The sequence below is a fragment of the Girardinichthys multiradiatus genome, chromosome 2, assembly GCF_021462225.1.
Source record: "Girardinichthys multiradiatus isolate DD_20200921_A chromosome 2, DD_fGirMul_XY1, whole genome shotgun sequence".
NCBI lineage: Eukaryota > Metazoa > Chordata > Actinopteri > Cyprinodontiformes > Goodeidae > Girardinichthys > Girardinichthys multiradiatus.
Genome location: NC_061795.1, coordinates 23715392 through 23741151, shown reverse-complemented (window position 1 = coordinate 23741151; position 25760 = coordinate 23715392). Strand labels below are relative to the sequence as shown.

The following is a 25760-nucleotide window of genomic DNA, read 5'->3' as shown; positions in this document are numbered from 1 at the left end:
CAAGTTTCTTATTTTATTCAATAATATAAAATATAATAATGCAAAACATTCTCATTTACATAAACAAAATTTTATCTGAAAAAAGCAACAAGCATTAGTTTGTTTTACAGTGTAAGGCATCATGATAACACAATCAGCAGTCTATGTGCAGTGTAGTACTATAAACAATCTTTAGGCTTTCTGTAGAACACACACATGGCTCACAATCACAGACCCAACACTAAGCTCTTAGCCAATAATATAAAGTTATAAAAGGCAAGGTCAGTAACATCAGTTACAGTACACACACTGTTCCGCTCAGAGGCTTACATGCATTCACCATGGGCATAAATGTTAGCAATTTAGGGACTTTTAATGATTTATATAAACCATTCTTTTTACTTAATGAAGTCAAATATGAAATGATTATACAATATAAAACTGGGAAGGAAAAAACAATAGCTGGTGAATATATGAATATGTTTGTGCCTTTAACTATAATTTTAAACCAGTGTCGACAGGAGAAAATCCTTGTTTTTAACAGTTTCTGAAGTTGAATGTTATCACCATTCCACCCTGGTAAAAACCGGTTAGAATAAATCATTACAACTCCAGAATCAGTATGAGAATCATGCAAAAAATGAGCGTAAGTCTCTGACCTTATCTATGTGGGCCCAAAAAAAAGAAAACTGTCTTTCTGTAGAGTTTTTCAGTACATGCATAAACAGGATGTGTCAATCATCAGCAGAGTGGGGCGACTCTGTTTCATCTCCTCAGGACGATGAGTTAAGATGAGACATGCATCAAACCTTCCATGTTTTAGATGTAGATGCACAAGGCCATACTGGGGTTATGTTTTCACAGTTTTCACAATAATGTCCCATCAAGGAATCCAAACGCTTTCAGGCCTAAAAGACCTACAGAAAATGATTTTTGAAGTTATAAGATAACATTTAAAGAGAATGGAAAACTTTCAACGGTACACTTTGAATCAGAATATTATTACATTTGACTGTAAATGTTTCATGTTTTAAGCGGTGTTTAAACATCTTAGTTACCTTCATCTAGCTTTATTACACAGAATAATGAAAAATACATAACAGAAAAATTGCTAAAGTTAAATGCTCTTCCTCTGCTGCTGAATGATAATATAAGTGATAACAGATAATATTTAATGAGGTAAATTTTGAATGTTAACTGGATGAAATGTAGGAAACAGTCAGAACTTTCAGTTATCAAAACTCAGTAACAAATGTAAAAGTAAGTGCCTTTTGGCTGCTCACTTATTCAGGGGTTGCCATTAACATGCACAAAGACTTGGCAAAGTTTTTACACTGGATGCCCTTCCTGACACAACCGGGATTTGAACCCCAATCCCTCATATCAAAAACACAGAGTTTGACTGCTATGCCACCATTAAGGAAGTGACAAATGTCATGTTTTAAAATCAAATTTCCATAGATTGAATTGACAGTATCAAGATGCGCCTGGCATACAGTACAGAAGAGCATTAATCAGAGAAGTATCCAAGAGGCTGATGGTAACTCTGGAGGAGCTTCAGAGATCCAACACTCAGGTGGGAGAATCTGATGACAGGCTGACTATTCGTTATTCACTCCACAAATTTTGGGTAATAATTAGTTAGTTATTTAAAGAAAGACAGAAGAATTTCATTTTGCAGTTTGACACAAACAGAATACATGTGAAACAGCTGCTCTGCACCACACTCTTTTTGTAAAATAATTTTAAAAGCATGTTCAATTTTGCTTGCACACACCAGTTATGTCTTCAGGTATGTTTTGTTTTTGCTGATATTACCTTGAATTAATTAGGTGGAGTTATGCGGTGGTAGGACGCTAGTCATTTCTGATTGTTTGAATACTTCAGTCATCCCAGTTAAAGCTCCTCTACAGTTCATCCCTTTCTGTTATCTTTAACTGTAATTTAAAAAATCTGACCTCTAGCATCGCTATCTGAGAAGACAGAGATTGTAAATCCTTCAGACAAAGTACCGTAATATTTTCGGATTTTTGTTAAAAGGTTTTACGGTATTTCTCTTCCGAGGCACATATAAAAACAATCTGTGTGTGTACTGCTTTTTTTGGGACATGCCTGGCACTTTATTTTAGAGTTTGACAAGATTTAGATTTTCTCACAGAGAGTACCTGCTTTGAAAAAACTCTGAGGGAAACGATTGTAGCTATTGAACACTTGGTTGGAAGTCCCTTTCAGTTCTCTTCTGCCACGTATGACTGAAGACAGAAGTCTATGTCATCACACCTTAATGCAGATTTTGAATGACTTTAAAAAAGTTTGGTCTAAAATTGTCGTTTTTGTTTTGTTTTGTTAAAAAACTCGCTTTATTTTTGTGCTAGCAGCCTTTCTTCCTCTTTTTCAGTTACCCAACACTGAAAGCTAAACAGGATGACAACATCAGCCCGCACCTTCACATTCCTGGGCACCACAATCTCTGTTGACCTGTCCTGGTTTGCTAACACCATGGTTGTTGTCAAAAAGGCACAGCGGCATTTACATTTCCCGAGACTGCTCAGGAAGAATAATCTCAACCAGAAGCTGCTGATAACCATCTACCGATCCTCCATAGAGAGCATCAGTACCCACTGTGCCCCGAGAGGCGCTATAGATCCATTAGAACCAGGACAAACAGAATACGCCCACACGCCATCACCGCCCTGAATGCACACATACACCTACTTACTATTTTTATTTGTATTGTTTAATATTGTTTTATTGTTGTTTTGTGTTTCTATTTATATAAGAACCTAACAGCACCTTGATGTAGCCCTCATAATTTGTTGTAGTTGCAGCATGGCTGTTGAGTTCTATGACAATAAAACATTTCTATTCTATTCTATTCTATTCTATTCTATTCTATTCTATATGTACAAGGAGCGTAATTTGAATAAGCACCAAACACAAGAAATGGAAAGATGATGTCTTCCGGGAGATAGAAATTCAGAGAGAAAAATAGAAACATTTCTTTGAGACTCACCTAAGTTCCTCTTTAAGTCTTTTAAGTTTGTCAAAGAGTCTTTCATTCTTCACTTGCATTGGAGCCGCTGGTACAAACCAGGCTGCAATGAATTTACATATGACAAGAACATGCTGCAAGAAAAGTAAATAAAGTTAGGAATGCCATATCTTTTTCCATCTGTAGCCACACAGAATGCGCTTTTTTTCCAGCTTGATATTCAGATTTTGTTATTGTGTTGAATGAAAGAAAGAAAAACCTTTGAGCTCAGCCAGCATGTAAACAATGTTTTTTTGTTAAGACTTACCTCAAAGAGGATAACAAAAGCAAAGCGCACAGCTAAAATCAGCCAAAACTGTGGGGTAACATTAAAGTCACTGTTTCTGTAGTCTTTGTAGCTGTGAAGAGATACATAACATAAAATGTCTTTCTTGATATTATGTGAATTTCTCTGTTTATTAAAAACATACAAAATTAAAGGAGAACAAACCTGCATGAAGTCGCATTGAAGCCATCAGGAGTGATCATTTGGTCTGGCTCAAACATTACCCTGCTATCACTCATTGATGCATTGGACAAGGTGTTGTTTATGTAACCAACCATGCAGCTAAAGCACAAAAAGTTAGCTAAAGTGAATGTTTTATGGTCCATTGCGAAATATAACCATTTTAAAAAAAGAGGATAAAGTCTCACTCTATATTTGTTGCAGTGTCGTTGACACATGGGCTGTAGACGTAACGATACACAAGTCGAGGGATAAAATCCGATGAAACCCCAATTACAAGCCCATTTGCAATGACAGCTAAAACACCAATAGCCTCCAGTATGTCTATCCAGACACCTGAGGAGAAAGGAAAGAACTGTCAACACGCATGAATCCACAATAAAATAAAATGATCCACAGATCATCATTACCGATATTATTGGTTTTTTTGGGAACCATTCTGCGCTGCAGAGTGACCATCTTAATTGCATCCAAGCGGATCTCAATCACATTATTGATGAGTGCAAACAGGGGAGCAAGTGGAAATGCTGCCACAAATATGGTGGTAAAGCTAAACTGGATCACTAAAGAGAGAGCACAGAAAAATAATTTTAACCAAAACAAGTCCAATATTTGTGCTTTCTGTGTCTACCGAGCACAAAGTTCATACCCATCTCCAAAAACTCATTGAACAGGCTGAAAGAATCCACATCACTGAGTTGAAAGTTTTTGTGCCAGTCTCTAAGTTTGCAGTTCTCGCACAGCTCATCTCCATCTTTGACCTCAGATTCATCTTTCAGGTAGCAGTTGGCGCATTTCCTCTGTAGTTTAGGAGATCTTTTCCTCTTTCCCATGAACCTGTAGAACCAGCTAATGAAAATAAAAAGACAGCTTTAATTAGCCTAAACCAGCATTTTACACATTTGATATGATCAGTACAATTTGATACAATGTGATACATTACCACACAAGCTGATACATGTAGAAAGAATGTGATAAAACACGATAAAACAAGGAGCAATACAATACAATGTAAAAATTATAATACACTATGTAGCACACTAAGAAGGACCATGGCAGGAGGATAAGCAGGCTCCATGTTTGACAGAGAAGAATGATAGGAATAGGGACACGACCCACTCTATGAGTTAAAAGAGGAAGATAATACTAAACAGTGTTATATGGTTTGAGTTGATACGATATATGATATAATATGATGCCAAATGACACAACACAGAATATCATGTGCTATGATATGATATCATACAATATGATACAGTATAATAAGATAAACTGTTATTATTATCACTATTTATTTATTAGGCACTTTACAAACCAAAAGGTAACCAATGAGCTGTACACGTGAATATACGAAGAAACAAGGATGGGCCTAAGGATTGTGCTCCTTGGGATTAAAAGCTAGGTTAAAAAACTGCTTTAAAAAGAAACTTAAAATCTTTTAAAGTTCCAGCAGACCTGACAGAAAGAGGGAGACTGTTCCAGAGCCTGTGAGCTGTGGCTGAAAAAGCTTTGTCTCAACTGGTCACCAGTCGAGTCCTGGACACAACTAAGGGCTTTTGGTCTTGATATCTTAGAGATCTACTGGGGATGTGTGGATTCATAAGCCCTTCAAGACAGGAGGTAGCAGACCATTTAGACATTTGAAAACTAAAAGTCAAATCTTAAAAATAAGTCTAAACGAAACAAGCCTTATCATGTGGTCTCGCCCCTATTAGCAGATGGGCAGCTGAATTTTGAACCAGCTGAAGACGTCAAAGAAGAGACTGGTCAATTCCACTATAAAGGGAGTTGCAGTAGTCCAGTCTAGAAGTAATAGCAATATAAATAACCCTCTCAATGGTATAATGAGGAAGATAATCTTTGACTTAACTAATAAGCCTCAGATGATGAAAGGTTAGACTAGACCGCTGCACTGACCTGTTTATTGAATTTAAAATCTGAGTTAAGAATCACCCCAAGATTCCTATCAGACACACAGCTAGAAGAGTCCAGTGACCCAACAGCACTGCTGCCTCCTGTCTGCAGGTCAGATTTATCAAATAAAATTACCTCTGTCTTTTTGTCATGTAAATAAAGAAAGTTCAGCTCCATCCATGCCCTCAAATCTGCCACACATGTGAGCAACCTCTCCGCTCACTGGAATCAGCTGGATTTTAATGGGACATAGAAGTGAACGTCATCCGCATAAAAATGGAATGACATATTGTATTTCTGGAAAGCGGACCTCAGAGTGAGCAGGTACAGACAGAATAAAATAGGACCTAATTTAGAGCCTTGAGGTACCCCATATTTAAGAGGAACAACTGGACAAAGAAACTTCTATTAGGTATATATGACTTAAATCATTCTGTGGCTGTGACTTTAATACCAACAGACTGCTCCAGCCTTAATATAAAAATGTAACGATCTACTGTGTCAGAGGCAGCAGTAAGATCGAGAAGAATTGAAACAGCTGAAAACGAGAATCAGCAGTTAAAAGTAAATCATTGCACACCATGCGAAGTGCCATTTCAGTGCTGTGACAAGCCTTAAAGCCGTACTGAAACTTCTCATGAATATTACAAAGCTGCAGGTAAGTAGGTGATTAAAAGCCACCTTTTCTAAAAGTTTAGAAAAGAAGGGGAATTTAGCAATCGGCCCAAAGTAGGATCCAAATTGCTCATCTTACCAAGTGGCTGGATCAAGGCATGTTTAAAAACCAGCTAGAGCACCACTTAAAGAGACAGAGGTAGCAACATTTTAAATCCAGAGACCTAGAGCACAAAACACCTCCTTCAACAATCTGAGAGGAAAGCCCTCAGCTTTCTGACTTTCTCTGAAACCTGACAGATGGACATAGGTTCAAAATGATCTAAGAAACTGAGGCTACAGGAGGTATGGCAGAGTCAGAGGTACAAAGTGATTGAAAAAAGCTGACAGCATGGACTTCATAAAAAAGAAACAGTAGGATGACACATAAAATGAGAAAACATAATATGACACAAAACAAAATGATGCCAAGTAATTAAAGTAAATATTACTTACGGGCCAATGTACTCAAACACATTGCTGATGGTTTGCTTCGCAACCATTATAATAGTCATTTGAATGAACAAGTCTGTAAGACATCCACTCGGGTGACACTAAAACAAACACATTGAAGCTTTTAGGAACATACAGTCATGTTATTCAAGTAAAAAGGATGACAATTGTCCTTTAGCTATACCATGATAAAAAAAGATATGGATCTGTAATTGCTTACTTCTTCCAGTCTCCATTCCCCTGCAATTCGTACATATTTACCCGGATGGCCATTTATCCTGTCATCGGTGCAAGAAAAACATTCAGTTGCTTGTTCTGTAAGCCTGAGCCAATCAGGGAAAACAAGTAGGTTTCATATGTCAAGAGTAAATTCTCAAGGTTTTACCTGCCAAGAATAAATGCCACATAGAAGAGGGAGCAGAAGTAGGTAAAGAACTGGAAGGTGAACATCTTCAAAGTGAAACTCCTCTCTCTGGCAGCAAATGACCTTGTTTTCTCTGTTAAACAGAAGAAAGTTTAAGTTTTAAAGCTCTGCTAGGTTTACATAGGTCCAAACTTTAAATTTTATTCAGAGGATTTGAGAAACAGCATTTCAAGTAGTGCAGTGTCCAGCATTTTCATGATTCTTCTTACACGGTTTCCTTCTTTTTCTGTTTCTATCCACTCCTTTACCTTCTGGGAATAATTTAAATGCAATTAGGGCTGAAACAATTAATTGGATTAATCAATTATTGAAATAATCATTAACTAATTGAGTAATCAAATAATCATCAAATGGAGTCCAGAACTCCTCAAGTAGCATAGTTTTAGCTACACCTGGTTCAGATTTTATAAAAAAATCTCCTATTAAGCACCTTTTGCTATCCGAATATGAATCGCTTAACTGAAAAAATACTCAACAGATTAATCAATTGGCAAAATAATTAGTTGCAGCCATGGATGATATAATAATAAAATTGTTTTCAATTTGTTTCCCTCCACTCAGTATAGCACTACCAATCCAAAGTCTAAGGACAAAACGTTTTTTACAAATGAGTACAGAACACGTGTAAAAATGTTGAAGTACCTTGTAAACTTTTTTTAATCTCATTTTTGATTATTTCTGTCTGTGTAGCAATCAAAGTATTTGTAGGCATTGAGGAAACTTGCATGTTAAGCAGGTTTTAGTTTTGCAGTAAGACAGTTCTAAGGCCCGGCCTAAATTTTTTAAGCCGACAATGTTGCCTACATTTTTTTATACAACATTGATCAGAACAGAGTCTATTCTCTTTCATGTGTATCTTCCTGCTTCAGCTGGTACGAGATATTAGTGACAACAGGAACATGTGGAGCAAAAATACCTATTTCACAAAGCTTCATAGCTACAATCCTGTTGACCTGCAAAGAGAAACAAGTCATCAGGATCACAGAGAATATTGCTAAAATAAACCTGAAATCTACATTTAGAGGTCCTAGTACCCGTGTCATGATGGTGATGATGAGGAAATGGAGCAGACCGCCTGCTAACATTGCTCCGATGTGGGAGCTGTTGCTTTGGAAATGCTTTTTAGCCAGAAACCCTGCTATTATAACTCTAAACACCACCAAGACATGCGTCAAGCCAATAATCACAAATATCTGTGAAAAAAGAAAAAGAAATGTGTTACTGCTGCCAATAAATACAGGTACTTCTCAAAATATTAGCATATTGTGATAAAGTTCATTATTTTCCATAATGTCATGATGAAAATTTAACATTCATATATTTTAGATTCATTGCACACTAACTGAAATATTTCAGGTCTTTTATTGTCTTAATACGGATTATTTTGGCATACAGCTCATGAAAACCCAAAATTCCTATCTCACAAAATTAGCATATTTCATCCGACCAATAAAAGAAAAGTGTTTTTAATACAAAAAACGTCAACCTTCAAATAATCATGTACAGTTATGCACTCAATACTTGGTCGGGAATCCTTTGGCAGAAATGACTGCTTCAATGCGGCGTGGCATGGAGGCAATCAGCCTGTGGCACTGCTGAGGTCTTATGGAGGCCCAGGATGCTTCGATAGCGGCCTTTAGCTCATCCAGAGTGTTGGGTCTTGAGTCTCTCAACGTTCTCTTCACAATATCCCACAGATTCTCTATGGGGTTCAGGTCAGGAGAGTTGGCAGGCCAATTGAGCACAGTGATACCATGGTCAGTAAACCATTTACCAGTGGTTTTGGCACTGTGAGCAGGTGCCAGGTTGTGCTGAAAAATGAAATCTTCATCTCCATAAAGCTTTTCAGCAGATGGAAGCATGAAGTGCTCCAAAATCTCCTGATAGCTAGCTGCATTGACCCTGCCCTTGATAAAACACAGTGGACCAACACCAGCAGCTGACACAGCACCCCAGACCATCACTGACTGTGGGTACTTGACACTGGACTTCTGGCATTTTGGCATTTCCTTCTCCCCAGTCTTCCTCCAGACTCTGGCACCTTGATTTCCGAATGACATGCAGAATTTGCTTTCATCCGAAAAAAGTACTTTGGACCACTGAGCAACAGTCCAGTGCTGCTTCTCTGTAGCCCAGGTCAGGCGCTTCTGCCGCTGTTTCTGGTTCAAAAGTGGCTTGACCTGGGGAATGCGGCACCTGTAGCCCATTTCCTGCACACGCCTGTGCACGGTGGCTCTGGATGTTTCTACTCCACACTCAGTCCACTGCTTCCGCAGGTCCCCCAAGGTCTGGAATCGGCCCTTCTCCACAATCTTCCTCAGGGTCCGGTCACCTCTTCTCGTTGTGCAGCGTTTTCTGCCACACTTTTTCCTTCCCACAGACTTCCCACTGAGGTGCCTTGATACAGCACTCTGGGAACAGCCTATTCGTTCAGAAATTTCTTTCTGTGTCTTACCCTCTTGCTTGAGGGTGTCAATAGTGGCCTTCTGGACAGCAGTCAGGTCGGCAGTCTTACCCATGATTGGGGTTTTGAGTGATGAACCAGGCTGGGAGTTTTAAAGGCCTCAGGAATCTTTTGCAGGTGTTTAGAGTTAACTCGTTGATTCAGATGATTAGGTTCATAGCTTGTTTAGAGACCCTTTTAATGATATGCTAATTTTGTGAGATAGGAATTTTGGGTTTTCATGAGCTGTATGCCAAAATCATCCGTATTAAGACAATAAAAGACCTGAAATATTTCAGTTAGTGTGCAATGAATCTAAAATATATGAATGTTAAATTTTCATCATGACATTATGGAAAATAATGAACTTTATCACAATATGCTAATATTTTGAGAAGGACCAGTATATACTTCTGCACCATTTATTGTTAATCTTAATATCTCTGGGTTAATTTCTGACAAGTAAAATATATTTAGCCCTCTTATTTTTTAGTCAATCATCTGCAAATAATGCATTTTGCGGAGGTTTCTTACCATAACTGTGACACAGATCAAAACCAGAGTGTTGTGAAGGTAAGAATGCTTGTACTCCTTCGGTTCACAGTCAGCATTGTTCACGATTTCCAGGATTAGTTCCTCCTACAATATAATTAAAGTCATAAATTAGACAGACAAGACATCCAATAATCTCTAGCACTGCCTGAGAGAAATACAGTAATCAGAACTGACCGTACCTCTGATTCAGACCAATCGTACACTTTCCATTCGTACACAAACGTTGCCCGATGTCTCTTCCAGAACTCCAAAAACAGTGTTGCTGTGGAAAAAAAGTCTTCTCCGTAAACACCTGATTATTATAAAAATAGATTTTTTTGTGTTTTCAACACTGAAGAGTGAATTTAAGTTATAGATATTTGCTTGTTTTTTGCAGTTTATTATGTAATAAAATTACAGGAAATTGCTACCAAATTCAAATTGGGCTAGTAAAATAATTTTATTTAAATCAAGCACGAATGTTTTGGAAACATGTTTGTAAATTTGTAGATGTTTATAGGAATTTGTGGGAGTTTGCAGACTAAATTTGGAAAGATATTTAAATCTTTGTGATATGCTTTTACACTTATACAAACCTCATACCCATGTTGAAAAAAAATGTGTAAAACAATATACAAATGTAAAATTGGTGTTGTTCTTTTTTCACGGTGAATGATGATATTACACACATTTTCAATAAATTGTAAAAAAAAAAATTGGTATCAAGTTTATTGAGGATTTTCTCCAATCTACACACAGTCAAAACATACAGGCACATACATCGGCACTAAAGTCTACCCACACAGAATTGGTAAAGGTCCATTTAAACCCGTTGTCAATCTGGTACAGAATATAGTCTACAGATCAAGACAGAACTTTCTGAAATCTTAATGTTGCCTTATCCATTTCGAAACCATTTGGGATGTTTTTGGGATTACTGACCTGTTGGAGCACTCAACTGTGTTTAAAGGTTTCAACCATGTTGTCATTTTTGATTTGTTTACAAAAAAACAGGCAATCACGCACATAACAGGGTGGATGCTAAAAATATTTTAAAAACAGCAGCATAATCTAAAACTGAAATAAATTCACAGATCAGTAAGAACAGAGACAGCTGAGGGAATATAAGGAGAGAGAACAGCTGAGAAGAAACTAACAGAAGGATAGAAACCAGAAAACCAAACTCCGTAACAGAAAACAACTCAACATGGGAAAGACTCAAACACAAGGACAAAAAGTAAAGAAATTCAGTAACAGGAGTGACAAAAAACAGCAAGTAAACAGAACACAGAGTGCAAATTAGCAAAATAAGAGGTCAAAAGTGAGAATCTCAGCAAGTGAAACTCAAAATCCACTTCGTGCAACGCACCAGTACCGCTGACAGTGGCAAAACAGCAACACAGCATGATGCTGCCACCGCCATACTTGACAGCTGATACATTGTTCTTTGATTTGAAAGCTTCACACTGACTCTACCAAACATACATCTTATCTTTGCAGCCATATAGATTTATCTGTTTATTATTGTATTGACCATAACGGTTTACCCCAGAAGGCGCTTAGCTGGTCAATGTCGGCAGCTGTAAATTTCAGAAAAGCTTGTTGATTTTGGAGCAGGTGATCCTTGTTTGGTCAGCATCCTCCCAGCCTATTGCTGACTTGAAACTTTATGGAGGAAGGTGACACTGGAATTCTAACAGTTTTGGTTCATGGCAGGCTTAAGCTTTGGTGTTTTCTGGACTGTTTCTTATAATTGCAGCACATTTTCTTTCATCTGTGGGAGACAATTTGGCTCAGATGGTTGAGAAACAGACACAATTGAGTGCTCCAACACGTCAATGACCCCAAACACAGATCAAAACTGGTTTTGATGTGGACAAAACAAGTTTAATGCATTTTTTTTAATTTATTTTTATTTTGCGGCAATAGAAGCCTTTATTTTTTCATTTTTCCGACAGTGGGTAGACTGGAAAGAGGGCCTAGAGAGGGGGAGACATTCGGCATAGGTTGCCGGGTCCAGGACTTGAACCCGGGACAGCTGCATCGAGGACCATAGCCTCTGCACATGGTCGCACGCTTAATCCTTACACCACCAGCGCCATGCCGGACAAAACAAATTTATTGACATTGAGCTGTCCTCAACCACACTGAAAATTATTTTTTTGACAGCACTATGCTTAAAGACCGGGTCTGTGGTAAAAGTCAAACTAATTTAAATTAATTCTACCTATTCTGCCAAACAGTAGTAAAATATCCAGCCAGAAGAAAAATGCAAACATGCAGTTGAGGTGCAACATGCTAACAATCAATTATCAAAGTATTACTGGGGATTTCTTAATATTCAGTGACTCTCAAAAGTATACACACCCATAATAAAATGTTATTCTTCATCCACCTTCCATTGACAAAAAGTAATCCCAAAGCACGATGCTGCCAACCCATGTTTTACTGTAGGTATGGTGTGTTTGTAATGTTGTTTTTGTACCAAAACTTCCAGTTTGGTTTCGCCAGACCATAACACATTATCCCACTAGGGTTAATTTGTCAGATTTTAGCCATCTAATTTTTTGGAGGGATAGGTGTCTGTCTTTCAACCCTACTTCTTGGTTCACAAATATGGAGAATACAAGGGATTGTCCCCTCCTTGAACCGCCACCTTACCGTGGTGGAGGGGTTTGAGTGCTCAAATGATCCTAGAGGCTATGTTGTCTGGGGCTTAAATGCCCCTGGTAGGGTCTCCCATGGCAAACAGGGTCTAGGTGACGGGTCAGACAAAGAGCGGTTCAAGAATCCTTCATGAGGACTAATATATCGAGGCACATGACGTCACCTGGTACGGCGGAGCCGGGGTCCCACCCTGGAGCCAGGCCTGGGGTCGGGTTGCTCCTCGCGGGACCTGGCCGGGCCAAGCCCGAACGAGAGACGTGAGGCCATCCCCTAGTGGGCCCACCACCTGCAGGCGGAACCCTGAGGGACTGGTGCAAAGACGATTGGGTGGCGGACGAAGGTGGAGACCTCGGCGGCCCAATCCCCAGATGCTTAGGCTGGCTCTAGGGACATGGAATGTCACCTCGCTGGGGGGGAAGGAGCTTGAGCTTGTGTGGGAGGTTGAGAGATATCGACTAGAAATAGTCCGGCTCACCTCCACGCACAGCGTGGGCTCTGGAACCTGGAACCCATCTCCTTGAGAGGGGTTGGACTCTCTTCTACTCTGTAGTGGCTCACGGGGAGAGGCGGCGGGCTGGTGTGGGTTTGCTTGTTGCCCCCCAGCTCAGCCGTCTCGTGTTGGGGTTTATGAGAGGGTCACATCCCTGCGCCTTCGGGTTGGGGATAGGTCTCTGACTGTCGTCTCGGCCTACGGGCCAAGCGGTAGTGCGGAGTACCCGGCCTTCTTGGTGTCCCTGTCTGGGATGCTGGATAGTGCCCCTCCCGGGGACTCCATTATTCTGCTGGGGGACTTCAACGCCCACGTGGGAAACGACAGTGACACCTGGAGAGGCGTGATCGGGAGGAATGGCCTCCCCAATCTGAATCCGAGTGGCGTTTTGTTATTGGACTTCTGTGCTAGTCATGGATTGTCCATAATGAACACCATTTTCAAACATAAGGGTTTCCATCAGTGCACAAGCACCAGGACACCCTAGGCAGGAGGTCAATGATCGACTTTATTGTCGTATCGTCAGACCTTCGGCTGCATGTTTTGGACACTCGGGTGAAGAGAGGGGCTGAGCTGTCCACTGATCACCACCTGGTGGTGAGTTGGATCCGCTGGAGGAGGAGAAAGCCAGACAGACTTGGCAGGCCCAACGCATAGTGAGGGTCTGCTGGGAATGCCTGGCGGAGCCCTCGACCAGGGATGTACTCAACTCCCACTTCCGGGAGAGCTTTGACCAGTTTCTGGGGGATGTTGGAGACATAGAGTCCGAGTGGACCATGTTCTCCGCATCTATTGTCGATGATGCTGGCCCTAGCTGCGGCTGTAAGGTCTGCGGTGCCTGTCGCAGTGGCAATCCCAGAACCCGGTGGTGGATACCGGCAGTAAGGGATGCTGTCAAGCTGAAGAAGGAGTCCTATCGGCTGTGGTTGGCTTGTGGGACTCCTGAGGCGGCTGACGAGTACCGTGAGGCCAAGCGTGCTGCGCCCCAGGCTGTGGCAGAGGCAAAAACTCGGGCCTGGGAGGAGTTCAGTGAGGCCATGGAGAAGGACTACCGGTTGGCCTCGAAGCGATTCTGGCAAACCATCCGGCGCCTCAGGAGGGGGAAGCAGTGCTTCGCCAACACTGTTTATAGTGGGGGTGGGAGGCTGCTGACCTCGACTGAGGACATTATCAGTCGGTGGAAGGAGTACTTCGAGGATCTCCTCAATCCTGCCATCATGCATTCCCTGGTGGAAACTGTCGAAGCCGTCTCTGCTTCCCCGGGTCCGTTGATTTGGGCACAGGTTTCAAAAGAGTGAAATAAACACAAAGTACAATCAGCTTATGTTTGCCTCTGCGCACAGTGAGAGAAAGATGCTCCAGCCAAAACTTACAAGCAACAACTCTGCCCTCTCTCTGCTTCCAGCTCCTTTTATTCAGTCTTCAAGGGTGTGTTCAACATATACATATATCATGTCACTGATGTATAACATAACAGTTCCTTAGGTCCAAATAAAGAGTGCTTCTGGTTATTTTCTCCTAGCAAGCTTGTCTTGTCTTGTCTCCGGCTTTCCCTGTCCTCCATCCATTTACGACCTTGCCCTCTCTCTATCCTTTCCTCCCTTGTCATTCACCAATTTATGACCTTGCACTTTCTATGCTTCACTCCCTAAGGACCTTGCACATTCCAGTTACACACATAGATAGTTTGTATTCTACAAAACAGATGCTCGGGACTCGGGGTTGGACTCTTTCATCACCCAGGCCGAAGTCACCGAGGTGGTTAAAAAGCTCCGCGGTGGCAAGGCTTCGGGGGTGGATGAGATCTGCCCTGAGTACCTCAAATCTCTGAATGTTGTGGGGCTGTCATGGTTGACACACCTCTCCAACATTGCGTGGTGGTCGGGGACAGTGCCTCTGGACTGGCAGACTGGGGTGGTGTGTTCCAACTACAGGGGGATCACACTCCTCAGCCTCCCTGGTAAGGCCTACGCTAGGGTATTGGAGAGGAGAGTCCGGCCGATAGTCGAACCTCGGCTTCAGGTGGAGCACTGTGGTTTTGGTCCCAGCCATGGAACCATGGACCAGGTCTATACCCTCTACAGGGTACTCGAGGGTTCATGGGGCTTTGTCCAACTGGTTCACATGTGTTTTGTGGACTTGGAGAAGGCATTCAACTGTGTCCTTCGTGATGCCCTGTGGGGGGTGCTCCAGGAGTATGGAATCGGGGGCCCTTTATTAGAGGCCATCCGGTCCCTGTACGAGCAGAGCAGGAGTTGGGTCTGCATTGCCAGCACTAAGTCGGACCTGTTCCCGGTGCATGTTGGACTCCAGCAGGGCTGCCCTTTGTCACCGGCCATGTTCATAACTTTTATGGACAGGATTTCTAGACGCAGCCAAGGGCCGGAGGGGGTCTGGTTTGGGGACCAGTGGATTTTGTCTCTTCTTTTTGCAGATGACGTGGTCCTGCTGGCCCCCTCTAGCCAAGACCTACAGCATGCGCTGTGGCGGTTCGCAGCCGAGTGTGAAGCGGCTGGGATGAAGATCAGCTCCACCAAGTCAGATACCATGGTACACGACCGGAAAAGGGTGGCTTGTCCTCTTCAGGTTGGAGGGGAGTCCCTGCCTCAGGTGGAGGAGTTCAAGTATCTCGGGGTCTTGTTCACGAGTGAGGGAAGAATGGAGCGGGTGACCGACAGACGGATCGGTGCGGCTGCCGCAGTAATGGGGGCACTGTGCCGGTCCGTTGTGGTGAAGAGAGAGCTGAGCCGAAAATCGAAGCTCTCGATTTACCGGTCGGTCTACGTTCCAACCCTCACCTATGGCTATGAACTTTGGGTCATGACCGAAAGAACGAGATCCCGGATACAAGCGGCTGAAATGAGCTTCCTCCGTAGGGTGGCCGGGCACTCCCTTAGAGATAGGGTGAGGAGCCTCGGAGTAGAGCCACTGCTCCTCCACATCAAGAGGAGCCAGTTGAGGTGGCTCGGGCATCTATACCGGATGCCTCCTGGACGCCTTCCTCGGGAGGTGTTCCAGGCACGTCCCACCGGGAGGAGGCCCAGGAGACGCTAGAGGGACTATGTCTCTCGGCCTGCCTGGGAGCGCCCTGGGAGAGGGACATCTGGGTGTCTCTGCTGAGTCTGCTGCCCCCGCGACCCGATGCCGGATAAGCGGAAGACGACGAGTACGAGTACAAGGGATTCTTGTCATGTGCAGAACACAACCAGTACTTTTAGGAAACTCCTGCAGCTCCTTGAGTGTTTCTGAAAGCAGTTTCTGTGACCATTTTTGGTCTTATTTCTAATCAATTATGGAGAACTGTCCAGTTTTTGTAATGTCCCTGTTGCCCCATATTTTATCAGGTCATCTGTGACGGCGTTAATTGTGAAAATGTGTGCTGTGAAATTTATTTGTACATTTCTCCTGATTGATACCTTTATAAAATCTGACCATTTTGATACTTATAACATATATGCACACTGTAGCTTTAGCTAAAGAATGCAAATGAGCAAATAAAAGAAAAACTGCTACTAGGACAGCTGAACTTCAATTCTAGTTCAGCAGATTCTGTACAATTGATGTCAGGTGTGACCTGAGAAATACTGAATGCCGAAACTGAATCAAAAAAAGGTTTGACAAAGTCCTAGTTTAAGGGTGCGCACATCTATAATAAGTTATTCTATGTTTTATTTCTGATATCTTTCTCTGACAATTTTTTTTCAATGCAGTTGTACGAAATGCATGTCATACTTCATGTGGAAAAAGTTTTGAAATGATTTCCATTTTTACATCACAATAACTTGGCACTTTTATAGGACTGTGTACACTTTTGAGAACCACTATATTTGAGTCTGTATGTATAATTTTGACACTGTGTGTATATGAGAAAAGTCAAAGTAAATTCAATTGTACATTGAATTGTTATTTTTAAAATGTATTGAATCTTGTATAATGTATGATAATTCTGCAATAGAACACCAGTGTTCAAATAAATTGTTAGGAGCCCAAAATCAGCAATACATGCATGCCCAAGATCGTGAATGCAAACGTTTGACCCGCACTAACGTTATGATTTAGTGTGGGGTGAGGGGGTCGAGTCCTCTTCTGGGATGTGTGGTCACTGGCATTCGGATTGGCTGAGCGATGACGGTGGAGCTGACCTCATAGGTGTTTCTCCCTGGGCCACAGTTGCGGCAATGTGGTGTGTTTGTGGGGGCAAGGTGAGGGCCATCGGCCTCGGGTGTGTGCCATCAGCCCGGGACCTCTTGCCGAATGAGTCTGTCCCGTCTTGGTGCGGGGTCGGGGAGTTCATTGTGAGTACGGTGCTGGGTGTTGTTGGCTCTGTTGCACTTGTGGGCGGAGGCTGGGGTGGCGTTGAGCGGGGCCCTTGCCTTGCTGTTGCGGTTCACTGTGTGGTGGGGGGCAGGGGGCAGCAGGGGTACTTGGAGCAGGGCTTGGTGTGCAGCTTGCGCTGTGTAAATGTGTCTTCATTGGGAGGTTGTCTGTGGGGTTGTACCCCTGTGGGGAGGGGACTTATGGTGTTTGGGTTTGGGGGCATGTGTTCTATATCTGTGCTCGGGTTGGGGGTGGCCCTGTGGGGAAATTCATTGGGGGCTCATGGGGTTGAGATCGGAATTCATTGGGGGGTTGGGACTGCTTTGTTCTGGGGAGGCTCTGGTTGGCGAGATCATTTGGACTAGGTAGGACCTTTTTTTGTTCATGTCCCCCACTCCTAATGGTGACGGGGTCGTTGGGGGCTTGGGTCCGGGCGGGGGGTTGGGGTCGCAGGGAGTTGCAGTAGTCCTGGCGGTGGTCAGCCTTTGGATATCTGTGGCTCAGATCTCCTCCGTGTCTGTCTCGGGTCCAGGGAGGCAAGTCTGCGGCTCCTTGCACTCGCTATTGCATATTTTTATGGAGAAACCTTGTATACACAAGCGTTCTCACACATAAACCCACAGGTCTTTGAATTAAGGTGTTAACGCATACACAGATGTTCTATATTGAGCCGCAGTTACCACTAAATACATTTTGCATTCATTAGTACCGTGCACCTTTTGGTAACATTGCTGTTGTTATATATGTTTCTGTAGGTGTAGAATCAGACTTCTAGGGTGTTATCTTGTAATCTCTTCATTCTTCTTTCTATCTTGTATTCTTTTCTCCTTCTCTCCCTTTTACCTTTTTGCCCCACCTGTCTCTTTCTTGTTTCTTTTTTTTTCCTTTTCATTTCCATCTCCATTGCAATTAAAATAATCCCAAAGCAGTTTCTAATAAAGTTAAATATATATAGATTTACTGTACTTTCACAAGCGGAGCATTATAGCGTTAGCCGTATTGCTCCACTTGTTAAAATAAATCTGTTGGCCTTCTTTTTAGCACTCACACAACATTTCTGAGTGCTAATCAGCAGAACAGGACATGTTAAAAAAAAAGTTATGATTTAGTTTGGAAAATCTAATTCATACCTTTGAATTTATATCAGACACTCAGTTTTAGGTTTTACAAAGTTTCCCAGCCAGCTTTTTTAAGAAGAGTATTATATGTTCTATGTTTTTATACATTACTGCCTGCTTAACCACTCCCACAGACAGATGGCGCCTGTTTCAGAGGTAAGTAGCCAAGAGGAGTAGGTTTGATATTTTTTTGGCAGCGAACTTCTCGTTATCATAAAAACTGCCAGCTAAACAAAATAGATCCAAGGCAGAAGAACGTGCAATTGTGCAAGGTGTCCTGTACAGCCAAAATCTTTATGTAAATAGACAATAGTATTGTAACAGAAATCTTCTGCTGTTTTTCAGCAAACAAATGTGCACGATTTTAATCACTATGTGGCTTAAAGGTAATCATTTGTCTTAAATATGTGTGTTTTATCTGTTGACAAACTCACTCCATATTGCCATGAACATAGCGAAGAGCACCGTGCCATTATTGTCGAACAGCAGGCTCAGCTGTGAACAGAGAAGATCAGAGGTGAGACCCTCCAGCAGTTATTAACCACTGAGCTATTTAGTATTGAACACCCTTACAAACCTTGGCATATGAGCAGGTTTCTGAAAGCTTCCACACTTTGCAACCCGTGTCACAAAGTGGACACATGACTCTGTTAGACTCACAAACCTCTTGTCTACAAGACAGAAAGGTCAGTCATTAATGGGGGGTAATGACAGAGGACATAGTCTGTCACAACACTTACAGAAAGAAAATGCTGGAAAGCTTACATGAGGGGCGAACTGTTGAAGTAGCTGAGGCCATAGAGAAAGACTAAGATCCCTATGAGAGCTGGTGGGATGAGTAGAAATGTGTACCATCCCAACCACAGGAAGTACAAAGCCACCTTCTCCCCAAAGTAGTTCCTGAAAAAACACACAAACCAAGAGAAAAAAACACGAGAGTCAGAGAAAGGCTAATGCTATATTTATGTACACTGAAAAATAGAAATAAACTAACACTGCATGTAAACGTATATTTTAAAATGATTTTGTATGCTGTTATAACTTATATAGCGCTGTGGAAAAGTATTTGCCTCCTTACCTTGTTTTTGTAACACTTAAATGTTTTAAGTTATCAAAGAAATTTTAATATCAGATAATGATGTTTGAAGTTAATATGAAAAACTCAAAAAGTAACACATCAAACCCTGAGCTATAGAACTTAAAAACTAACCCTCCTTTAACCAAATGTAATGCAATTAATTACATTTCATTGGAAAGTTGAGTCAAATTTCACTAGCCTCACTGTAGATTCAAGAAATAATTTAAACAGAACTTCTCTAACCACAAGAGGTGGGCTAAAGCAACTCAAAAAGCTAAATATCATGCCTCGATCTAAAGAAATGTAAACACAGATAAAGAAACTCATTGATCAGTCTGGAAAGGATTACAAAGTAATTTCTAACACTGTGACTACAGCAAACACAGTGAGAGCCACAATTCACAAACAGAGAAAACATGGAATGGCAGTGAGCCTTCCCAGGAGTAGGCAGCTAACCAAGAGCAACTCATTGAGGAGGTCACAGAAGAACCAAAACAACATCTAAAGCACTGCGAGCCTCACTTGCCTATGATACAGTCAGTGATTTGACAACAAGAAATAGACTGGGTAAAAATGGCATCCATGGAGGAGTTCCAAGTCAAAAAGCATCCTTGACCAAAATGAACACAAAGGCCCATATCATATTTTCCAAAAAACAACTTGATTATCCTCAAGAGCTTCTGTATTGTATTACACTGTATTGAGTATGATTTGCTCTTTAAGGCTTGTAAGTTGTTAGAACATGTCTTGAAAACACTCAGCTTGGTATCTGGGGAGGTTGAAGTCTAGGAGTGCTCATAACAATCAAAAAGTACTGAAATGGCTGGTTTGATGTGTTTCAGTGATCTTCTTCCATAAAAAATAACATTGTATGTTGATCACTCAATCCCATTCTTATCTAGGGAGTGTAAGTTTTGTGAAAACCCAGAAAACTCAAAAAACATTGAAATATCTAGTTTAATGTATTCTAATGTTTGTTCTCAACACGACATTAACATTCCATGCTGCTGTCCACTGCTGTGGATTGTGACTGAATCTCTGCCTCAAATGAACGAGTTTAAGTATCTTGGTTTGATGTTCGTGATTGATGGCTGGGCAGAAAGAGGGATCAATAGATGGATTAGGGCTTGGTCAATCTTCATCTATGGTTATGAGATATTGATCTTGACAAAAAGAATGAGATCTTGGTTACAACCGATTTAAATGAGCTTCTTTCACATGGTGGCTCAACTCAATGGTGGAAAGATTAGAGAGTTCTGTTGTTTGAGGGGAGTTTATGGTACAGTTCAGGTTATAGGTTTTGGCAGTAACACAAATGTTGGGTTTATTGTTCTTTTTCTGGGTAAATCTTGACTGATAATTGGCTTGTTTGTGTCTTTTTAGTGCTTGGAGTTGAACAAACTTCCTGTTGTTTCCCTGGTTTTTGAGAACTGAGACTCTCAGTGGGGTTAAAATGTGCTTGTTTCTGCCAACAAACCCAACATTGTTAACCTGTGTTCTTCTTAAAATGCATTATCACTTTTGCTGTTTGACACAATGCCTGATCTTTTTGACACAATGCCTGATCTTGCAGGAAAATCCAAAAATTACTTTGTCTCAGTTGTTAGAGGAAGTTATTGTTGCAAAATGTTTTGATCCCACTCTCTAGTAGAGGCAGTACCTTGGGCAGACTAGTGGGTAACCTCACTACCTTTAATGAGAAGAGACCCTTATATCAGGGTGATTTAATGTTAGACCGACTGGTGACGTTACCCTTTTCTTCTCCTGTTTATAACATCTCAACAGAACCCCATATCAGAAAGTCTGTACTATTCTTTTCACTACCAATACCTTGGAGAAGCTTCAAAACTTAAAGATGCATAAACTAAAATATAATATGAAAGGATCTTTTGTTGTTTAAAGACAAGATAGGTAATCTGGAAAATATCAGCTAAACTAAAACATAAAATAGCAAAACTAGACAACCAATTAGAAATGTTCTGTTTTGCGAGTCAGACTTACCAGGGATGAATAATGTGTTGCATTATCTGTTTTACAAAACGTCTATACTTGTGTCATAAAGAAATCATTGCTGCTCATTCCTTTTTCTTCTTGTAGAATGATTTATCGTGACATTTTGTTTTCTGTATGCATTTGAATTTAAGCAGGCAGAGTTCCACAAGCTACACGGTGTTGGTGGCATCTTGGCTGCTTTCTTATTTCTAAAACAACCCTGCAGCCATTTAATCAACCGCATAAAAAGCAGAATAATAAAGAGGCTGTTGTGTTGCAGTCCAAACCTGACAGCAGTTATGGGTTGCCCTTGGAGACAGGCTGTCCATCGTGCCCAGCTCTCCTTCAGCTCTTTCTGTCTCTTTTTCTGAAAGCGGAGGCACAAAATCAAAGGAAATCATCAATATGAAAAAAAGCTTTGAACAAACTGCTTCCACACTGCATGCTGTTGCACTAGAAAATGAGGCTTGCAGTGTAAGAATCTGATATGGTGCGACTTTTCAAAATATTTTAACAGATTTTGCCATTTCAGTTAAAAGTATCCAACGAGCGTCCAAAAGGATTGCTGCTGCAAATCTTGAACATATAGGTATTTAATTTGCCCTGCATGTGTTTGTCCAGAAAACAGAAGGGCAAACATGCTAATGTTTTCCCAGTCACATAATAACACTGTATGCTCAAACACATGCCTGCGTACTACCAGCGCTGGATGACTCATTGCATTAACAGGAATTGCATGGCATACCTGTGCAAATATCTTTTAGCAACAATGTTTTGTTAAGAAAGCCACAGCCAAGTTTCACCTCATGATCTTAGAGACATTTAAGAAAGGAAAAACATTTAAGCAAGCACAATGGACGTCATCTTAAGGACACAATTGTTTTCTCTACAACCAAGCCTGGCAACTGTCTTGTAATTATATTTTGTAGACCTTAAATCTAAGCTCTTGCTGGTCAACAATGATGTGAAGTTGGAACTTTACCTCATGTAAACAGAACTTCGCCTCAAAAACCTTTGCCTTCATGAGATCCCGCAAATTCTCTGTAAAGTTACCAGCAAAGCAGAAAAATATGAAAAATAAGGAGCTGATTACAAGGACTTTTTAAAAGTCTGGATTGTCAATAGCTCTTACTCACCTCCTGAGTGGATAGGTGTGTGATTTAGTATGAAGTGGACGACCCTTATCCTGCAATAATAGGATACGTATCACTTGTACAGTCAGTGTTGAATCAAATGAGGGTGAGAATGTCATTCATTCAACAGATCCTTAAAAAATGTGACTTTTAAATGATCAATTGACTGGTTTACTGGCACAGCTTTAAAGAATAGTCCTTAAATATTCAGTAATGTTGAAGTTGGATCTGGGGCTATGAGAATAACATTTGAAAAATTGGAAGTGGTTTGGAATTAATTTCATGTTGGAACACTAAACTGTGTCAAATTTTCCATCATCTGATTTAAACTGTCTCCATCAGATAAAAGGGAACTGGTTGTTCAGGATGTTCAGAAACAGTCAAAGAACCACCAAGTTTAACCACAGTATGAATGGTGAGACAGAAGCCCCTGCTCCAACATTGACCCTTTCTAGGATGACCATAATTTTCAGCTGCACACAGACAAGCTAAAGGCCTTATGAGGAAAAGTTGGTGAGATGAGACCAAAATAAAGCCATGAGGTACATTTGGAGGAGTCAAAATATAATTCAAATCAAAGAAAATGTTACCAGCTGTCAAGCATGGTGGTGGCAGCATAATGCTGAGGGCTGCTAGTGGTTCAGTTGCATTGCATAACGTGAATCAAATAATAAAGATGCAGGTATACTGGCAAAAACGTTGTTGAAGATGAGGCAAATTTCAGGGCTCAAACAGTACATAGATCACAAAAAACACATCAGAATTTGTTTTAGAATGGATAGCTTAGGATAACATTAAGCTCCAAGAATTGCCTGATTTAAACCCTACAGAAAATTCATTGGCAATGCTTAAAACTGGAGTCTGTGTCTGGTAAAAACAAACAAAATTAACTTAATTATTTCTGACAAGAAGAATGGTCAATGATTCAACCAGACGCTTGTTGGTGGCTACACAAAGTGGTTAGTTTCTCAACAAATTGCTAACGTTTAATCAAACAGGAGTTGGAGTGTGTGCATATATTTGAGCCTGTTTGTATGTTTTCATTTTAAAATTCAAACTTCTGCACCCAGTTCTTGCTAGTAAAATGCTCTGAACTTCCATGTAGTATAATTAGTCCACCATCGAAAAATAACAGATCATTAAAAGCCCCAAATTAATAAAATCCATGCACATGGTGAAGGTATGTAAACATCTGACTTGAACTGCAACATGTATAATGGGGAGTAAAAATGAACAATGTTTAAAATATCATCAAAGGTTGTTTTGAATGCCAAACATAGCTAGGGTTGTTGTCCTTACCTTGTGCTAAGAGGGACAGAGTTTTGATATGAGCTCCAGTTGCAGGCATCAGATACCTTAAGCAGATACCTGTACTTCTGAAATATGTCTTTAGGTCCTTGGATCCCATAGAAGACGAGATGATCATCGATGATTTTCTAACAGGAGGAGATTGAGTGAAATTAATCTGGGTCACCTTTGCCACAGAGGAAGACATGCACGTGCTTTTGGTCATTATGTAAGACCCACTGTCACTTTGAAGTTCTTCTTTTTCAGCTCTTCTATGTATTCAGTTTGTTTCTTGAAGGCCTGCCTCTCCTGGTCATCAATTGTTTTGGCGACCAGGACGTAGTCGTATGAGAGCGGAGTGAACTGTGTGTGCAAAAAAAGATGCAGGTCAATCCTATCTGTGAATAATCTGGAATATGTTTCGGGGGTTCTTAGAATTGGTACATCAGTTCATCTCACCATAGGAGGAAGTGATGCTTGTTCATTGCCATTTTCCTTTACCACTCCCATAAATTCCAGTAACTCGATACTGGGCTTTATAACAAAATAATAGAAGAAGCAGAGATTTAGTTGCACAGGTATAAACAACATACTAACTGCATTTACTGTATATAGCCTTCACAGCGGGGTTAGAAAGGATAGTTTCATATTACCAGACAATAACTTTCATGAGTCTGATTGCGCTTGATTCAAATCTTTATAAACAGTGGTGAGGTCATCACCTGTTAAAGAATCCAGTCTAACTATAACCTGGAGGTGTGTCAAAGGAATGCCACAATTCAGGGAGAAACCATGAACCTGACTCACCACGGGGCACTTCCACTGCACAGCCTAACTCCAGTCTGACTAGACAGCAGGTATTTGTGATACATTCTTGTCAGTGTGGCAATCCATGTTATTCCCATACATTTAAACCTGTATCTCGTTCAAATCAGAAGGGCAGCGGCACAATCTGAGCTCACTGTTACCAGTTGACAGTGCAAAAACATTCAAACAGGCGTCAGAGGAACACTGTCACATGCAATCACGTCTTTTTTACCGGGTTTATGTCATGTGGATGTGGTTTGACAGCACATGAGTCTGTCTGAGTGCTATGTTAATGAGCAGAATAGGAATTGTCTTTAAGGAGCAAACATTCGGCAACAAAACAAAGATCTGGCTCCTGAACAGCTTCATCATGTATCGGCATGATTATTAATGTGATCACCCACCTGCCTCTTGTGGCCCGGCATGATTAGGGAAATCAGCGGAGACCTCCTGGATAACAACCGTTTTCTTCCCCCCTGACTCCTCCAGTCCCGGTCAGCTCTCTTTTATCTCCAACTGAATGATAAAAAAAAAAAAAAAACAATCTCCAACAAACAGTCGCAAATTCCTAGATTGCAACTGAAAGAAATGCGCATTCGTTTGAGTAGCAACGGTATGTTAGAAGCGACTCTACCTGTTGCTGGTGTCAGAGCATTTTTCTCCTAACTGCCGCCACCTTTTGTAGCAGTGTCAGCTCGGTGCATACGAACAAAGCGAGTCAAATCGACAAGGAAACCACCGTCCACTGTTTTGTACTGTTGGCAAAGCCAAAACGAGACTCTGGATGTGATTTGTCAGGTGAGACAGAAAGGAATGACATTCATTTCTTCGTTGCCACCCATCCTCTGTGTCGCTTATCCGCCGCTAGATGGCAGCAAACACGATGACGTCCAGCCGTCTGCCAGGCCTCTGACGGAGCTCTAATTGAATCATCCTACACTCCTCAGTCACCCTGACATTTTTCAAGAGACAA

At 41.2% G+C, this 25760-nt stretch overlaps 1 protein-coding gene across 1 annotated transcript; it reads right to left on the bottom strand.

Annotated features, from left to right (window-relative positions):
* Positions 1–25760, bottom strand: LOC124881580 (anoctamin-9). Its single transcript, XM_047387204.1, has 25 exons — positions 25422–25760; positions 25192–25303; positions 24440–24514; positions 24221–24343; positions 23993–24129; positions 22697–22746; positions 22543–22601; positions 21848–21927; positions 19256–19390; positions 19068–19161; positions 18925–18985; positions 10099–10181; positions 9899–10003; positions 7956–8114; positions 7838–7874; positions 6883–6994; positions 6718–6775; positions 6501–6598; positions 4126–4325; positions 3887–4039; positions 3665–3812; positions 3462–3578; positions 3279–3369; positions 2993–3105; positions 1–896 (listed from the first exon to the last, which is right to left on the bottom strand). The coding sequence occupies exons 2-25, from the start codon at positions 25210–25212 to the stop codon at positions 863–865; spliced, it is 2343 nt and encodes a 780-aa protein (XP_047243160.1). The 5' UTR covers positions 25213–25303; positions 25422–25760; the 3' UTR covers positions 1–862.